At 34.8% G+C, this 18,483-nt stretch overlaps 1 protein-coding gene and 1 non-coding gene across 2 annotated transcripts; both read right to left on the bottom strand.

The window, feature by feature from the left end:
• Positions 1 to 152: 152 nt before the first annotated feature.
• On the bottom strand, positions 153 to 10,165 carry LOC117337874 (WW domain binding protein 1-like). The gene is made up of 5 exons (XM_033899010.1): positions 9,981 to 10,165; positions 8,112 to 8,169; positions 6,010 to 6,078; positions 2,974 to 3,290; positions 153 to 2,169 (listed from the first exon to the last, which is right to left on the bottom strand). Exons 1-5 carry the CDS (start codon positions 10,044 to 10,046, stop codon positions 2,140 to 2,142), a joined length of 540 nt encoding a protein of 179 aa, XP_033754901.1. The 5' UTR covers positions 10,047 to 10,165; the 3' UTR covers positions 153 to 2,139.
• Positions 10,166 to 10,785: 620 nt separating this feature from the next.
• Positions 10,786 to 10,903, bottom strand: LOC117338675. Its single transcript, XR_004535014.1, has one exon. It is a non-coding gene; the product is annotated as a U5 spliceosomal RNA (small nuclear RNA).
• Positions 10,904 to 18,483: the final 7,580 nt, after the last annotated feature.

Raw genomic sequence — 18,483 nt, 5'->3', positions numbered from 1 at the left:
GTGGAGGGTGGTAATAGTGTAAAGTACATATGTGGGAATTTTCGCGATCAAAAGGCATCCGCGTAATTGGCGTAAATCCCCCCTCGTGTAAATTTCCACGTTTACAGTATTATATGCTTATATAACAACCAAACATCAAAGATATCTTTTTGAAATATTTTTATTATTATCATTAATCGAACATACATAACAAAATTTCGAATTTATTTCACAAGTTTTCAAAAATAAAACAAGGTTTATGATATAAATCACACAATTTGGAACATAACCACAAGAAAATAGACACAAATAAAAAAAATTCCTGTAATAATAAAAATAACCAAAGCGCCAAATATAGCAACGTTTGACAAGCTTAATACTATGGTGATGATGTTAGGTGTTTCCTTTTAGAAATATCCCTTCTAGGCCAGCGAATACTTGACTGTAACGTACAAGCTCAGTGACGTAAATGAAAAAGCACTTACCCAGTATAAATATAAACAATTTTGTAAGATTAAGACAAGCGTAATTTATACGTGAAGAAATTTCACTCTCTTTATTTATTTTTATAGTGTTTTTTTTTTCAATGTGTCCTAAAGTTTCATTCAGCGACGCCCAGCAGAACCGTAAGTTATCTTATCAACGTCACCATCACGACTTTCCACTACATTTCAGTACAACGTTATAGTGACATGGTGTCATATCTGTCACATAATGCTATGGTATTGTATAATGGGTGTTATCATATGACACGTGACGTTAAACAATAGCATTAACAGGTGAAAAGTAAAGCACAACATAATATGATATGAAAATGAGTGTAATCGCAGGAAAAAATCAGCAGTACACTTTCTTCTCCTTAAGAATGCCGCAATATTTTTTGGAGATTCTGTATTAGAGAAAATGTCATAAATGGTTTAGGTAAATATAATGTAGTTTAAATCAAGGATATAATTCAGTATTTATTTTGAATTGATACAGAAAATAATCATTCAGTAAATACAAAGCTAGCAGTAGTTATTTATCTGAAATAGCTACATTATAAAAAAAAAAGAAAAAAAGAAATTCATTGATTAAAATGATACATTAAAAGATAACTTTTCAAACATCACAAAAGCATACATTCCATAATGTCACTCAACTGGAAAATTGACTTATTATCGTTGACTTATTATCATACAGAACATATTATTATCATATAAAGGATTAAGATCTTTGTCGAATTTATTGAATAATGTCTGCAAAATGCCTTCCACGAATTAAATATTGGAATATGTTCATCATTGTTCCTTTATGAATAGATTTACCGGTATATAGTGTTAAATTGCTCTGTCCTCTTAGTTTTCATTATGTTCATTAAACTATATTTCCACTATCAATGATAACAATCGGTTCGAATACTTCAGGTTTCATTACATTTGCAATATGCTTCCAGCTTATAACACGGAATGTCTCTCAAACCTTTTTGATTTCCAACTGGCGTAAATCATATATACAAGAGAGAAAGATCGCAGCTTAAAACTAAAATATTGAAATGGTAGCCTGAACCACCATCATTTAAAAAACACAAAAACACACAAAATCTGATCATTCACATCTTGTGGCATAGAGAGGATATTGCACTCTTAAACATTTAATATAAAAAACTCCAAGACAACGAATGCGACAAACACAGAACTATTATAAATTATATCTCCATACACTCATGTGTAATTTAATCGTTCTTGTAAAAAGCGTTTTCATTGGCTTAAAAATTGATGGTACAAATCCCTAAAGATAAATTGACATCGCCTTTTGTAACGTCGCTTTTGATTGGCTGAATCAACTGCGTGATACATTTTTTGAGAATAGACTTTATCAATAAAAGTGAACATTCACAGGGGCTGTGAAGAGTATATCAAATCATAAGGAATACATTTCATGGAGCTATAACAGAAAAAATGGCGTGTACTCTAAATAAAATTCTTGGTCATAACTTAGAATTAGAATATTTGCTTATTACATATCGTATATTAATCAAAACACATTATTTACAACACGAACCTCAAATTATCCATTCTCTGATGTAGAAATAGACAGAGTAAATATTGAAGCTTGACTGCTGTACACTATCCATGGGATGTTTGTGTGTACGTCCATTAGCTACATAGGCGGTGCCATCTATTGTTGGTATTGTGGCGGGGCGGATTTCTGTTAAAGAGTGAACAATTTTAATATGAGTTTTTATTAATTTCCATTCATGTAGATAGCTAGTACAATAGTTTTCATCAAATAATATTTAATTGTAAAACTAAAAGTCATTTGTGTTTGTGATTTCCTTATCAACTCCATGTTATCAGTATACAGTGGTTGTTATAATTACAACCTCTACTCTCAAATGAAACAAAATAAGCTTCAGAGTGTTTTCCTCCCCGAAACAAACTTTGACACGATCTCTACGACATAATAGCATGTCTATTAAACGGTAATCAGTTTTGGTTCCATAATGGAATGGAAGATAAAACGAACTGATATATCACAAAAAGGGAGGTAATTAGGATAATACCAACGTCATCTAGAACTATTATTTTACTCGATACAGCAGCAGACGCCTGATATCTACAATCAACTTACAATTTACGCGATTTCAAGAATGAATATCAAAAGTCGCTCGTCGATGGCAGAAGGGGCATTTCATGCAGGCATGCACGTTTGACGTCATACAAACATTATCGTTTACCCCTTTCATAGCACATATACTACTTTAAAAGAAATGAGAACAATATATATATACTACTTAACATACAATACTAAATTGTGTTTTATTCAATAAAAAAGAATATAGTTATAGCTTGATCAAGACATCCAAGAACAGTTGACTATACCTAATCCAAATACTCTTCCAAATACATGTATTTTCCGCATTTTCTTTAATCATAAAAACACCGATAAGGTGAATGACTATTACAGTAGGTATAAAGTCAGGTTTTAAGAAATATAGTAGATATAACTTACCTCTTGAGGTGTGTAACCTGGGGGAGCTACATCAGAGTACGTCGGTGGAGCTGTTGGGTATCCCGCGGCGGCAGGTTGTTGATAGCCTTGTTGGGCGGACTGTGGGTAGCCCTGCTGTGGGTAGCCCTGCTGTGCGGGATATCCTTGCGGATAGGCCACTGGAGCATTTGATGTTGTTGTTGTTGTTGCTACAACCGTCGCACTTCCGTACTGCGGCTGTCCAAATCGTATGTAGTTTTGACGAGCCCGTCGGCGTCGGAGACATATGACGCAGCTTACGATAGAAAAGAAGATGATGACCCATATGGACCAGAACCCTGTAACATATAGGACAATCATGTTAGTAGTAGGAGCCATGGTTTGTCAGAACGCACCAACAACACGGGGGTAAATTCTGTATCCTGGAGGGAACATTTTCATCAGAACCTTGTAATGATACAGCGGGAAAAGTATGTATAGGACATCCTTACAATTAAATTAATGATCCGATAGCATGACAATCGGTCATATACTGCCAAAAGTGGAATGTCAAGCAGAGGATGGTAACAATGGACAAATTCTTCCTCATTTGGGTTAAGGATCATCACAAAAACATCTTAAACAGGGCGTTCTGTTCGGAAATTATCTAGTGAAGAGGGGAGGAGAGTGTCTACCTAGAGGGCATGATCAAACAGATATGTCCCATTGGAAACATTTGGGGGGTATTTCTGTTCTTCTTTGCACTACTAATCACAGTCACTCGTTATCATGTAGCCATGTCAGTGTCTCCATGACACCACCATCCATTGTCCTCATAGCATCCCGAGACAGAGTGATGCGAGAGCATTTATTCAGAAAAATAATGGTCAACGGTCTAAGGTCTATGAACGACGAGACATCAGTCTACATGTGATGTCTTATCGTTCATTTCGCCTTCGACCTTTGTGGTGTGTCTGGCTCCCTGTTAGGTTTTTCCTGGTGTTGTGTTGTGTTGGTATATTAGCTAATAATAGTTCGTCCTAGAGTAATGAGGGTCAGTGAACCCAATTATTCAGGAAATAGTTTCGGATGGTATACTGTATATCTTATATAATGATTTGATGAAAAATTCAATGCATCGACACGTACGTAAACTTGTTTTGCCATATCAGAAATATTTTTATTTCACTTTACGGAATCGACGTATGGCAGTGGTGAAAAGGCAATATTGCCAAAGTTTCCAATTAAGTGATTGATTCATTGTTCTAAGCTGTAATGCCTATTGTAGTTCAAATGGAGCGTCGGTCTAGAGTTTAAGAGTCCTGGGTTCGAGTCCCGGTTTGTTTGCTGCATTTCACTCGTTTCTTATATGTGGTCCCAACTAAATTACCCACTAGATGTGTTATAAGGTCTCGTGTCTTTGGCTTCGAATACTTTGTTAAAGAAATGAGGAATGTAGCCGAACTGGTCTTCGCTGAACGCCGGTGGCCAGGTAGCTCAAATGGTTAGAGAGTTCGTCTAGAGGTCGAAGGTCCTGGGTTAGAGTTCCGGTCTGGAAGTCCCATTTTCTGGTTACAATACTAATTGATTGATCTTGTCGATTACACTATTTAAGAATTAGGGACGTATATAGGCTACATAATAGCGAATGCATGAACACAATAGAGTATAATGCAAGATGCATTTTAACTATTCAGACCCCCGTTTCATCAACATCAACAAGAAGCACTTTATCCTATTTTCAAAAACAGATAATACCGACATGATAAGAAAACCATAATTCTGACTCGCTATCAATAAAAAAGAGGTCAAAATTCAAACAAAGATAGAGAGTTGAAAGCATGGATTCCTTTGAAAGAGTAAAGGTAGAATAAGACAAGGTATTCAATGACGACACCCGCCATATAAATTTATCAAATCACATTCTCAAAATTAAAACTAGGATGATGATGACGGAACCAACAAGCATATCAACAAACATCGAACACGTCTGATTCATATCGCAAAAGGAAATAACATTTCCGAACGAGATCCTGGTGTCAACCAATAGAGGACCACAAACTTTTCCAATGGTCTTAGTCAACCTGCATCTCTCGAATTCTTGTGTTGTTAATATCTCCGTCAACGATCGAAATCTTAACTGAAATGTTACTGAATAAACTAGGACATACAACCACTGTAGGAAGGGGGAGCAGAAATGTTACTGAATAAACTAGGACATACAACCACCGTAGGAAGGGGAAGCAGGGATGTTACTATCTAGAAATGGCAAATTAACACTTGGGAAATGGAAATCATAACACTTCTTACACAGCTTAGTTGTAAACTATTTCTGGTGGTCACGTAACTAGTAAGGAGGCCTGAGTATACAGGATTATCAATAACAGTTTTATTTCAAGATAACACATCGTCAAAATATCGATAGCTAAGATTGAAGGATCTTGCAAAGTTATGGTACCTTTCCTGTTCAGATAAGCTCTTAAATATAGTTAGCATCGCATGAAAACGAAACAAGTCGACCACAAAAGGGCACATTTTGCTCCCACGGGTATGTAAATTGTCTGTTGGATTATCTTGTTACCAAACGCAACAAAACAATTGTCGATCTGACATTCTCAAGATTTCATCTTTGATGTGTTAAACGAATACGCTCTTATGTAGGTATAACGCCGTTCGCCTTTCTCGGAAAAGAAAACTCTTCACAATAGGACGAACGAATGAGTTCCACAAATTTGGAATTGGCAAAGGTAATAGTGTACCGTGTTAGGCGCGGATGTTCAACATTAATCAAAACATTGTTCGAGTTCTTCTAAATCCAAATCCATTAGTTTCATTTCTGGAGTAAACAGTATCCCAATAGTATACGCCTGCAGCCATTTAACTAGTCAAGGTCTGCCAGAGGCAAATGCCGATAATCAGGGGATATGATACTATATTACTACATGAAACAGACTTATTGAGTTTACGTACCATGTAATACCAAGATTTTAAATTACACTTTAACTCCAATGATGCTTTCCTGTGGAAAACTTTAAGGGATTTGATGTGGCCAGAAATTTGGTAAATAAAACCACTTACACCAGTACTGGTAGACAAAGGTATGGTAACAGCAGGTATCGGAGCCATCGTAACAGCAGTAGGCATCGTCTGTAAGATAAACAGTTCTATATACATGCGAGTCAACTGATGTACCGTGACGCGTTAGGTAAAACTAATATAAACAGTTCTATATACATGTGAGTTAACTGATGTACCGTGACGCGTTAGGTAAAACTAATATAAACAGTTCTATATACATGTGAGTTAACTGATGTACCGTGACGCGTTAGGTAAAACTAATATAAACAGTTCTATATACATGTGAGTTAACTGATGTACCGTGACGCGTTAGGTAAAACTAATATAAACAGTTCTATATACATGTAAGTTAACTGATGTTCCGTGACGCGTTAGGTAAAACTAATATAAACAGTTCTATATACATGTGAGTTAACTGATGTACCGTGACGCGTTAGGTAAAACTAATATAAACAGTTCTATATACATGTGAGTTAACTGATGTACCGTGACGCGTTAGGTAAAACTAATATAAACAGTTCTATATACATGTGAGTAAACTGATGTTCCGTGACGCGTTATGTAAAACTAATATAAACAGTTCTATATACATGTAAGTTAACTGATGTACCGTGACGCGTTAGGTAAAACTAATATAAACAGTTCTATATACATGTAAGTTAACTGATGTACCGTGACGCGTTAGGTAAAACTAATATAAACAGTTCTATATACATGTGAGTTAACTGATGTACCTTGACGCGTTAGGTAAAACTAATATAAACAGTTCTATATACATGTAAGTTAACTGATGTACCGTGACGCGTTATGTAAAACTAATATAAACAGTTCTATATACATGTGAGTTAACTGATGTACCGTGACGCGTTAGGTAAAACTAATATAAACAGTTCTATATACATGTGAGTTAACTGATGTACCGTGACGCGTTAGGTAAAACTAATATAAACAGTTCTATATACATGTAAGTTAACTGATGTACCGTGACGCGTTAGGTAAAACTAATATAAACAGTTCTATATACATGTGAGTTAACTGATGTACCGTGACGCGTTAGGTAAAACTAATATAAACAGTTCTATATACATGTGAGTTAACTGATGTACCGTGACGCGTTAGGTAAAACTAATATAAACAGTTCTATATACATGTAAGTTAACTGATGTTCCGTGACGCGTTATGTAAAACTAATATAAACAGTTCTATATACGTGTAAGTTAACTGATGTACCGTGACGGTACGAATATAAAACTAATATAAACAGTTCTATATACGTGTAAGTTAACTGATGTACCGTGACGGTACGAATATAAAACTAATATAAACAGTTTTATATATATACATGTGAGTTAAGTGATGTACCGTGACGCGTTAGGTAAAACTAATATTATGCTCTTCGCTCGTTAAATGTGCAGGTAATTCATTTGTATGTGTATAGGTACAGGTTGATTGAATTACGGAATAAATATTTTTGGATACTATGTATATCATGCGTATATTTAAATGAATATTGATGGAATTAACATGAGAGAATACAAAGGATTTATATCATGACGTGTATACTCAAACGATTAAGGTGTAATGAACACGTGTATATAGAAATGAACATTGTGCACTTGCGTGTATTAAAGTGAATGATGTAATGTACACATGTATTTAAAAGGAAATGATATTGTGCACTTGCGTTTATTTAAGTGAATTATGTAATCAGGGTAACATGTACATGTTTGTTAAAGAGGATTATTTCATGCACATGCATATGTTGATGTATCTAAATATGATTGATGAAATTTACATTTCGAATATGCATAACTGTTATTATGATTACGCGTGTATTTATTGATTGACAGTCTGCATGGGTGAGCGAACGTGAATTATATGGGTGGGTGCGCGAAGGTGGAAGTGATAACAATGTATATTGTCATGCTTTAATTACGGGATAGAATGTCTATCACTCTCCAAATCGTGTATTTTGTTTGTATGTTTTGTATTCATGTTTACCTATGGGCCGTAAGACCCTTGGAATAAAATTGAATTAAATTGAATTGAAGATGAGAAAGATTTCATAACTCTTGTCTCTTAACTAATGACGTCATACTCACCTCCATAACACCACGTGCTTGAATACGGATAGGTGTTGCTGATACATAAACTATCACCCTAAAACAGACATGGTGTCGTTTATATCAGGCTAAACATACATTGATCACATTTAACATGGCACTTTAGGCATTGATTTAAACATACTCTCATTTAGATAATACATTTAATAGCATATATTAAAGATATAAAGGAAACCCTGTACAGAAATGAGATATAGGGGGACGATATAGCTGACATATTTGTAACACGGAAAGAACAAACTTTTACAAGTTTTATGCAATATGTGTCTGGTACAGTATATGCTCCTTAGATTTAAAGTGACTCGGATTTCTTGTGGTAAATTTCCATGACCTAACTGGATTTATACAAGTATATTCTGATGTGAATACAATAGCATTATCTTCACAGATAACTGATATATATGTCACAACATGTATGTACCTGGTATAAAACTAGCACCCTGCCAGATAACAAATCTGATAAGAAGGGACAACAAGATGACAAGTTTAAATCATCCAATGCAAATTGATTTTATTCGCTTTCAAATAACAGAGACCTGGCACAAATGTCCAAACCCACAGTCCATACATTTATCAAGGTGCTTCAGAATACTTTACTCCTATAACATAAGAGGCCGCTGGTCGGCTCTTTTTCTATCGGATATTATTTTGCCGACTGTCAAAAGTATCTCGCCGTGTAAAACCTCTAACATTGTTGGAGTACAGAATACTTGTGCCGAGAACGATTTGAGAAATAACTAAACGGTTTGTTATCAGTGATGAACCCCCACCACATGTTTTTTATGTGGTATACTTGTTAAGGGATAATTACAGAAACATTAAAAACAGATACTTCAATATAAAATTATTTCAATTAGATAAAATAACTTACATATATTTAGAAACTATATAATTCAGAAAAGTTATCTAAAATATGTTTTTGTGAAATAGTTACAATAACATAATGGTATTAGTGTTATGTATGTCGTGTCAGGCTTGTTTTTGCTCAAATGATCAAAATAGTACTATACAAAAAATAAATAAATAGATAAATAACCTGGCACGACATAAATAAACACTAACGCAATGATATTTTAAAATTGTAACTGTTTAAAACAAAACAAAAACAAAAAACACACACACATAATAGATAGGTTCTGTGAATTCAGCCGTGTAAGTCGGACAGACCTAAGACTGTGGCTAACCCGTGTAGACTTCCAGGTGTGTCTGGATACAATCGAGCCGGTTACTTGTGCACGTTGTCTTTCAGACCAAACATTCGTCGGCTAGTCAATTTTGAAATAAATTTCTCAAATTTTCATACACAAGTTGTTTTTTTTGGGGGGGGGGGGGGGGGGGGGGGGGGGGGGTGGCGGGGGCGGGGGTTAAAAGTGTCATGATCAACCTTAACATTAAAGAGCTCGAGCTAGTTTCAACTGGAGACCCAGCGCGGACAGAGTATCCTTTCCTTAGTACTCCTTCTTATAACTTAAACCACCGATTTGCATAAATAATGGTGTTGGGTGACCGATTCGGTAAACATAACTAACGATAACAACATGGAGTTTGTATTCATGACGAGGACAGGTAGCCATTGGCTGTCCTCCAAAAAGCATGTCCCTTCCCATTCTCAAACCAGGAAGACAAGTAAATCGAGATCTAGGCCTACATTAAATAAATTAATGAATAGGGTCCGTGGACGAGGTTGGGAAAGTGAGTTAGATACCATTAACAAACGAGGTTGGGAAAGTGAGTTAGATAGCATTAACAACTCAACTAATACACAACTCTGTGTTAAAGTCGGTCACAAAAATGTAAACATCGCTATTACCTCCCCTGATTTTGGTATCGACGCGAACCAACACGTACCTTTACGTGGTAACACAGTGAAAAGAGTCCAGAAACTACCACAAGTAAAGATTCGCTCCACCCCATGTCTCAATTGTTTTGACTCTGCCCGGTTTCCGAGGTACGACTTGTCGATGAAGAGATACTAATAACTTCCTGTTCGACTATGATCACCCACCTGACAGAGTCATATGACCGTACAACGCCTGCTATCGTTGGTCACGTTACTTATCTTTGTATCCTGTGACGATGATACAGGAAAATCCCGTGGTTGTATAAATTTTGACTTGTGCAAGTCTATTTGTGTAACACAGTATTTCATACCAGGCAAAAACGGGATGAAATTTGTTTCGCAATATTAATTAATAAAGTTTCCGTAAGCTAACCGTGATTTTCTCATCATTTGCTATCCTTCTTAACATCATTCCTCTCCTGTTGTTTTGATGTCACTCGAAACATGTTGTCTTTGTTCTCTTTCGATACATTGGATAAATGGACATATTAAGAAGACAATATGATCTCTTTTTTGAAATGTCAGACATTTTCGATATGATTGTTGATGGGACGTGTAGTTGCGTTCCCCAGTTTTCTATTTGAGATTGACCCAGATTTTTATTATGAATTTCGTCCATGAAGCTGAAGACGCTTACCCTTTCGAAACACAAGGTCTCATTTTAGGGTCTCCATTAAAAATCTTTCTTTTGGTTCATTGTTTGTCCTCGTTTTATAAATTTTGAGTTGGAATTACGGTTTCGTTATGAATCGATATTCCCTATTCTGGCTATACCGCATTAACGGATAAGCACTTCCATTTCCATTGTTTTGTTACCCTGTGCATTACAAGGTTGTAAAAATAGTCTATAGACTCATACAATGTTCCTCTCCACGGAAATCTTTAGTAAAAGGCGAAAGATTTATACGTGGTTTGAAGAGAAATCTGCCATACAACGTAGAAATAACAGTTGATTTCAATTGACTCTAGATCTAGTATTTTATTGTGTCTGTATCATATTTCTGAAGGCAACATTGTTATATATCACACATAATTTTGTCAATTTAAAAAAGCCATGGGACTCCTGGATTTCAAAATGGAACTCTCAATTTTCACATTACAAAACCAAAGGGGCATGTCTAGTTTTATATTAAAAGATAGTCAGAAATACCTATTGTCAATAAATTATATATATATATATTTCTGACTATATTTTTTTTATATAAAACTAGACATGCCCCTGTGACACAACTACATGGAAAAACCTGTCACAAGTATCTACATGTAGGCCTAATGTTAATTTTATTTGTTGTATTACAAGATAGGTATATATTGGGTCCAAATGAAATCTGACCAGTTGAAAATTTATTCATAAACAACTGGTCTACATGTATTTAGTTTTTGTTTTATTCTTAATTTTGATTTTGTTTTTTGTTTATTTTTGTTTGTTAGGGATGGGAGGGGTGCTACACCAAATTTTATGATTGCTGTGTAGTCTGTATCAGAATTGTCAATATTGATGCCTTTGAATTTAATTTAAACTTTCTACTTTTGCATCAGTATATTACATGTATTTGTATATGATCATACAGGTACAAATAGTAAAACGTCTTGTTCTGTTTGCCATTTTTCTGCACATGTTTATGTGTACCAATTAAATTATATTAATCTGTTTTTATTTCATTTTACATACACACAAAGTGAAGAAAATTAATGGAAGATTAAAAGTGAGGCATATTCTATGTAGAATTTCAGTTTTGCAATAGTGGTTACATATAATTAAGAAATATTGCCACATGATATAGTTGACAATAGAGCCAAGAGGTGATAGAGGATTACTGAAAAGACCAAATACTTAAGTAGTTGTTCTTTGGTTTAACTATTGTGCAGCTCTTTAATGTTTGAACAATTGTGCACTAGTATAGGTTGGAGTCATACATATATAATCATGTTAGAGCACATATTCCCCCCCCCCCCCCCCCCCCCCCCCCATATATAAAAAGTTTGTGTAGTGTCACTGTCATGTGCCCACTACAAATGGATGAGGATCTACATGTACCACATCCCAGCTTAAGTCTAAATTCAAGCATTAAAAAACAATGACCTGTTAACACAGGTTAACATTACAGTACAACAAATTTAAGTGAATCTATGTAATTTAACTGTTTTCATTGACATTAACCAACTTTGTTACAATATGTTGTGTCAGACTTTATTTATGAAATAGACTGACATAATGTTTTGTTGAAGAGATATATGTAGATGTACATTTGATACATGTGCATGATCCAGTATGTATTCTTTGTCAGTAAAGGCCGGCAACATTGTGGAAAGGAAATATTTTGAATAAATCAAAGGTAGACAGATACATGTACTTGTGTTGGTAAATATATGCTGGTTAGCTAGTACTGGTATACATTTATCATTTTCTGCTTTATTATGATTAAGGATGCACACAAGATAAAAAAAAAAAAAACAAGTCATTGCAAGTTTTTAAAATTGTCATTGGTGGGGAGGGGACACTGAAGCAAGGGTATACTTACATGTATTTCATTGGCGAAAGTAACCCGAGTTTCCTCTGGCCTCAACACCAAACAATAGACACTTTGATAGACAGATGTATTTTTTGAGACATATAATGATCTGACCATCAAAATGTCTAATGAAACTCATGCCATGTGGAAGGATTGGTGTTTGTTTTTGTTTTTCAGAACATTATTATTAGTGTTTTAAATTCAGTCTAGGTGGAGGGATGGGCGAGTTTAACTTATTAAAAGTTTGTTGTAAGCTTTTTGAGTTATCCTAATATCTGAAGTTATTTTTTACTTCTACAAATATGGGAAAATACAAATATTCCAGATGTTTTTTTTTCAAACAGGACCATGGAAAACAGGAATTTGATGTAGAACAAGCAAAAAAAGACATTTGAACAATCAGCCTCAATTTTACAATAAAGTCTGGCTTAAATAATGAGAACATTGGCTTTGGATGATTCTGCTTAATGACTTAAAAGGTAAACTAAGAGATTATCTTAATTATATATTCTCTACAATTAAAATGTTGATATTATAGCTTCTTGACTTGTTATTTTGTTAATATTGATCATAATTATCTGCTTTGCCATCCATGTATATATATATGTGAGCTCATTTCATGTCTCATTTGAAATTTTGAAGTGAGCATTATATTGGTCATGTTATTCAAAATAATTCAGTAATGATGCCTTTCAAATAAAATATTTACTGTAGACAAAGGAGAGAGAGAGAGAGAGAGAGAGAGAGAGAGAGAGAGAGGGGGGGGGGGGGGGGGGGGGGAAAGAAAAAACAATTACAAAAGAACGAAAGCATATATAGTACTACTCCAATAATATTAGAGGTTTACACGACAGGAAACTTTTGACAGGCTGTCATGTAACCTCTAATCACCACCGCACATAAAACCTGTTGCTGTGACCCACCTAATTAAAGTCGTTTAAAAGTTATCTTTACTCACATTTCATATGATCTGACCTACCTTATTCTATTTATTTATCATAAATACACAAAGTCAATCAACGTGTGTCCATATCTATATCCAAGATCAGTGATTATTAGCCTCTTTTGTCGTTTAAGCGTAGGTCCCATTTGTATATACCGCCATACTTGTTTTGATTGTGACCTCTCGAGGTTATTTCCGGTTTATCCAAATATGGAGTTGAAATAGACAAAACAAACGAAACGCTGTGAAAATATTGCGCTACGTTTTCCGTTTTATTTGCATTCCGTATTTTATAATAACCGGAACAGCAAAGTTGTTTTAGTGACCCATATTTAACACAGTAGGTTGCAAGTGAATTATTGTGGATATAATTATATTTAAGAGGTGTCCATCAACAGTTTGTGCATAAATGGATTGATACTTCATCAACAAGTAAGTGTACACATATTTGTTAACATGAATTATCGTTTTAGATGGTTTATGACACTTTTTCGTCGCGCCCTAGAATCAGGGCGCTGGCAGCTACAAGAAAAACACGCTGAGGGGATATGAGGTCGCAATCTGTTATGACATAAGGCGGCATGGTACGATATACTTTTTTACAAATTAAACATGCGATTGTAATACAATAAATTACTCGTCTATAATGTAACATTTTGATTAAAAACCTCATATTCATGCCAACAAGTGAGACATTTCTCATGATCATCTCCCACAAGTACATGATCGTAACTGCAGGTATTGCGGAAGTTAAAACGAGCGGTCTACGCATGGGCTTCAAAAACGAAAGTAGGTTGCTAAGGAGAATTTTACTCGTAAGTGTAATCGTAGCAGTTTTCGTAAGTGTAAAACTTAAGAATCATCGTAAGAGTAAAAATAATCGTACGAGTGATTTCGTGAAAACCACTTAATATTTCACTTACGATAATCGTAAGAATAATCGTAAGTGTAAAACTTACGAACTTTCGTGAAAAGATCTCCAGGGGGACCTTTTCACGAAAGTTCGTAAGTGTAATTTTGATCGTAAGTGTAAATTTACGATTATGGTGGTTTTCACAAAGGAACTTACGAAAATCTTAAGTGCAAAATTCATCGTAAGTCTACGAGAGCACACAACCCACTCGTAAGTGTAAAATTTTACTCTTACGATGAAAAATTCGTCGTAAGTGTGATTCTTAGGGGTAAAATATAAAGTGTTTGACAAAATGGCGGCAGTGGTCTGTTTATCCCAAAACAATCACGCATTAGTCCTAACCCCTTAACTCCCAACTAGAATTCTACGCCAATAACACGTCGGCGTTAGAGCAATGGTCGCATCCCCATTGTTTAGGCTACCTACTGATGAGATACAGTACAATGTAAGTAGATTCTAAACACAAATCGACAAATTTTAATGATTTTCACATTCAAAATACTATTACATTATACATTTTGAAGCCAAGAAAAAACTGTTCAAAGTACACAATACTATCATTCATAACCTACCTAAAAATGATCAAAGTTTCCAGAAATTCGTATTATTTGAACAAATCACCGCAGGAACTTGAGGTCATGCAAGAGCGAGTTGATTACACAAGCACCTGCGCGAATACGATCGACAGCAACTTGCAACTTTTTGTCGTTTTCATGACACAATAAATGGTCTTAGTTTCATCAGGAAACATTACTTTTGTAACAAGATGATTAAAATAAAAGCGCGTATACAATAATAATAACAAGAAATATCTTTAAAAAAGATAAACGGCATAGTTTTAATGCTGGTGGTTATAATGTAAAACTACTGGTGAAATAAATTAACAAACTACGATGTAATTAATAAATGCGCAGTTTCAGCACGGATAACAAAATTATATCAGTTTGAATCATTTTTGGTGATAATAAGACTGCAAATGTGTCATTTGAATAGATGCATCCACTTATTCAGCTTGCATTCAATTTAAAAGGGACATCACGGTAAAAACGTTGCAATTTTCACTGAATGTACGCGTTTTGTTCCTTTCCAGTTATGTTTCTGTGCTGTTCCAATGTTCACAGTCAATCCCTATGTCCAGCTTGACCACTCGATTTAGTTGGGAATCCCCCTCTAAATTTAGCGCGGAAATTATTTTTAGATCATTACGTGACTGTTTTGAAATCGTGGCAACACAAACACACGATAGTTTACAAGGCGATATCTATATTCCATCTGGGTTAGTTGGATAACGATATTATACACTGTGGTTTAAATGTTAAATAACACGTTCTGTAAATATTATTTATGTGTAAATAAGTGTAAACACTGTTCATATAGTATAGTGACAGTAGCGATGTACTGGTACAGACTGTATTTGTGTAAATATTACCGAGATTATCATGACCTACTATCAAACCAATCAAGCAGAATACGAGCGGCGTCCGTATTACTGCTGTTTTCATGTTTGAACTGTTACAATCTATTGTACTGCTTCCCAAGTTTAATTCTAGGATTGTGTTTGACCCATTTTCCTATTATTCTCTTCATTGCGGAAGCTGTTATAGTTTTCAACCGCAGTCGATTCACATTGGAAGCCATTTTTGTTTCCGTATATGTCACAACATTTGCATATATTCAGAGTGATAACCTTTTAATAATTGATGTAAACTTATACATCATCAAATTCGAATGGTCATTGTTCAGAAGTTTATTTTTTTTAAAGATATACCCAATAATATGATAAAAAAATATAAAATAGATATTGGTTTACCGTGAGGTCCCTTTAACTTTGTTTCGTTTTTAACTGTATATCTGCAAATATGGGAAAATACAAATATTCCAGATGTTTTTTATTCAAACAGGACCATGGAAAACAGGAATTTGATGTAGAACAAGCAAAAAAAGACATTTGAACAATCAGCCTCAATTTTACAATAAAGTCTGGCTTAAATAATGAGAACATTGGCTTTGGATGATTCTGCTTAATGACTTAAAAGGTAAACTAAGAGATTATCTTAATTATATATTCTCTACAATTAAAATGTTGATATTATAGCTTCTTGACTTGTTATTTTGTTAATATTGATCATAATTATCTGCTTTGCCATCCATGTATATATATATATATATGTGAGCTCATTTCATGTCTCATTTGAAATTTTGAAGTGAGCATTATATTGGTCATGTTATTCAAAATAATTCAGTAATGCTGCCTTTCAAATAAAATATTTACTGTAGACAAAGGAGAGAGAGAGAGAGAGAGAGAGAGAGAGAGAGAGGGGGGGGGGGGGGGGGGGGGGGAGAAAAAACAATTACAAAAGAACGAAAGCATATATAGTACTACTCCAATAATATTAGAGGTTTACACGACAGGAAACTGTTGACAGGCTGTCATGTAACCTCTAATCACCACCGCACATAAAACCTGTTGCTGTGACCCAACTAATTAAAGTCGTTTAAAAGTTATCTTTACTCACATTTCATATGATCTGACCTACCTTATTCTATTTATTTATCATAAATACACAAAGTCAATCAACGTGTGTCCATATCTATATCCAAGATCAGTGATTATTAGCCTCTTTTGTCGTTTAAGCGTAGGTCCCATTTGTATATACCGCCATACTTGTTTTGATTGTGACCTCTCGAGGTTATTTCCGGTTTATCCAAATATGGAGTTGAAATAGACAAAACAAACGAAACGCTGTGAAAATATTGCGCTACGTTTTCCGTTTTATTTGCATTCCGTATTTTATAATAACCGGAACAGCAAAGTTGTTTTAGTGACCCATATTTAACACAGTAGGTTGCAAGTGAATTATTGTGGATATAATTATATTTAAGAGGTGTCCATCAACAGTTTGTGCATAAATGGATTGATACTTCATCAACAAGTAAGCGTACACATATTTGTTAACATGAATTATCGTTTTAGATGGTTTATGACACTTTTTCGTCGCGCCCTAGAATCAGGGCGCTGGCAGCTACAAGAAAAACACGGTGAGGGGATATGAGGTCGCAATATCCACCAATGTAATCAAGTGGAATAAGACCTCATATACGTATAGGAGTAATATAGTACATTAAAACAAAAACAACACAAAAATATTTAATAATAGACGAGTAAATTATTGTATTACAATCGCATGCTTGATGTGTAAAAAATATATCGTACCGTTGCCTTATGACCAGAGACGTGCCAACTAGGAACGGGTTCGCTAAATGGTACATGACGTTCCAATCACGTTCTGCGCACGCGAAATCCAACATGGCGGACATAATAATGATTGCGTCAGCGTCCTATACGTTTTTGTTGTTTTTCAACGAGGACGATGACGATACTGTAGAAACAGCAGCGGCGGTTTGTAATATAAGAAACGAACGTACCCGAATTTCTTTTTATGTACTGACCATTGTCAAATATTATGATGAACAGGAATTTCATTATCATTTCCGAATGATCAGGAGTTGTTTGAATTTCATTTTTTTTTTAAATTTCATTTTTTTTTTTAATTTCATTTTTTTTTTATTTATAAATCTGCTGGCATGATAAATGCTGTAATCAAGCATATTCAAAGTTTCAAAATTTCAACAAAGATGTACAGCCAGAATGATATGCGATTAACTAACAAATATATTATTATCACTACTGTATAGACTTCCGACCCTATCAGACACTATCCAGCATATCTGATTGTTCCTGGATGTTTTGAAATCTTAATAGATCTTATTCATGGCACTGGTAAAGTGCCGGTCTATCATGAGCAGGGCCGCAGACCGTTTCGATGTCACTGTCAGTAGTATCGCAAGGACTAAGGCGCGAGTCATCATCGCCATAATGGAATATGATGAAGGAGTTCATCGTCTGGCCAACTGGTAAATAACACACAATCTACCTTTTACGATGCCATCTACTTTCACTTTTGAACTTGATAGAATATAATACAGTCAAACTTCGTTAACTCGTACTCGGATAACTCGAAAACCCCGTTCAACTCGAAGTTTTACTCCGGTTCCGGCAAAAATCCTTTTTCTTAGTAATAAAAACTCTGATAATTCGAAAAACTCGGTTATTCCGAAGTAAAATATTGGTCGCGATATTA

Source organism: Pecten maximus, chromosome 11 (assembly GCF_902652985.1).
Source record: "Pecten maximus chromosome 11, xPecMax1.1, whole genome shotgun sequence".
NCBI lineage: Eukaryota > Metazoa > Mollusca > Bivalvia > Pectinida > Pectinidae > Pecten > Pecten maximus.
The sequence above is the reverse complement of the archived record's forward strand: the minus strand, read 5'-3'. Positions and strand labels throughout refer to the sequence as shown.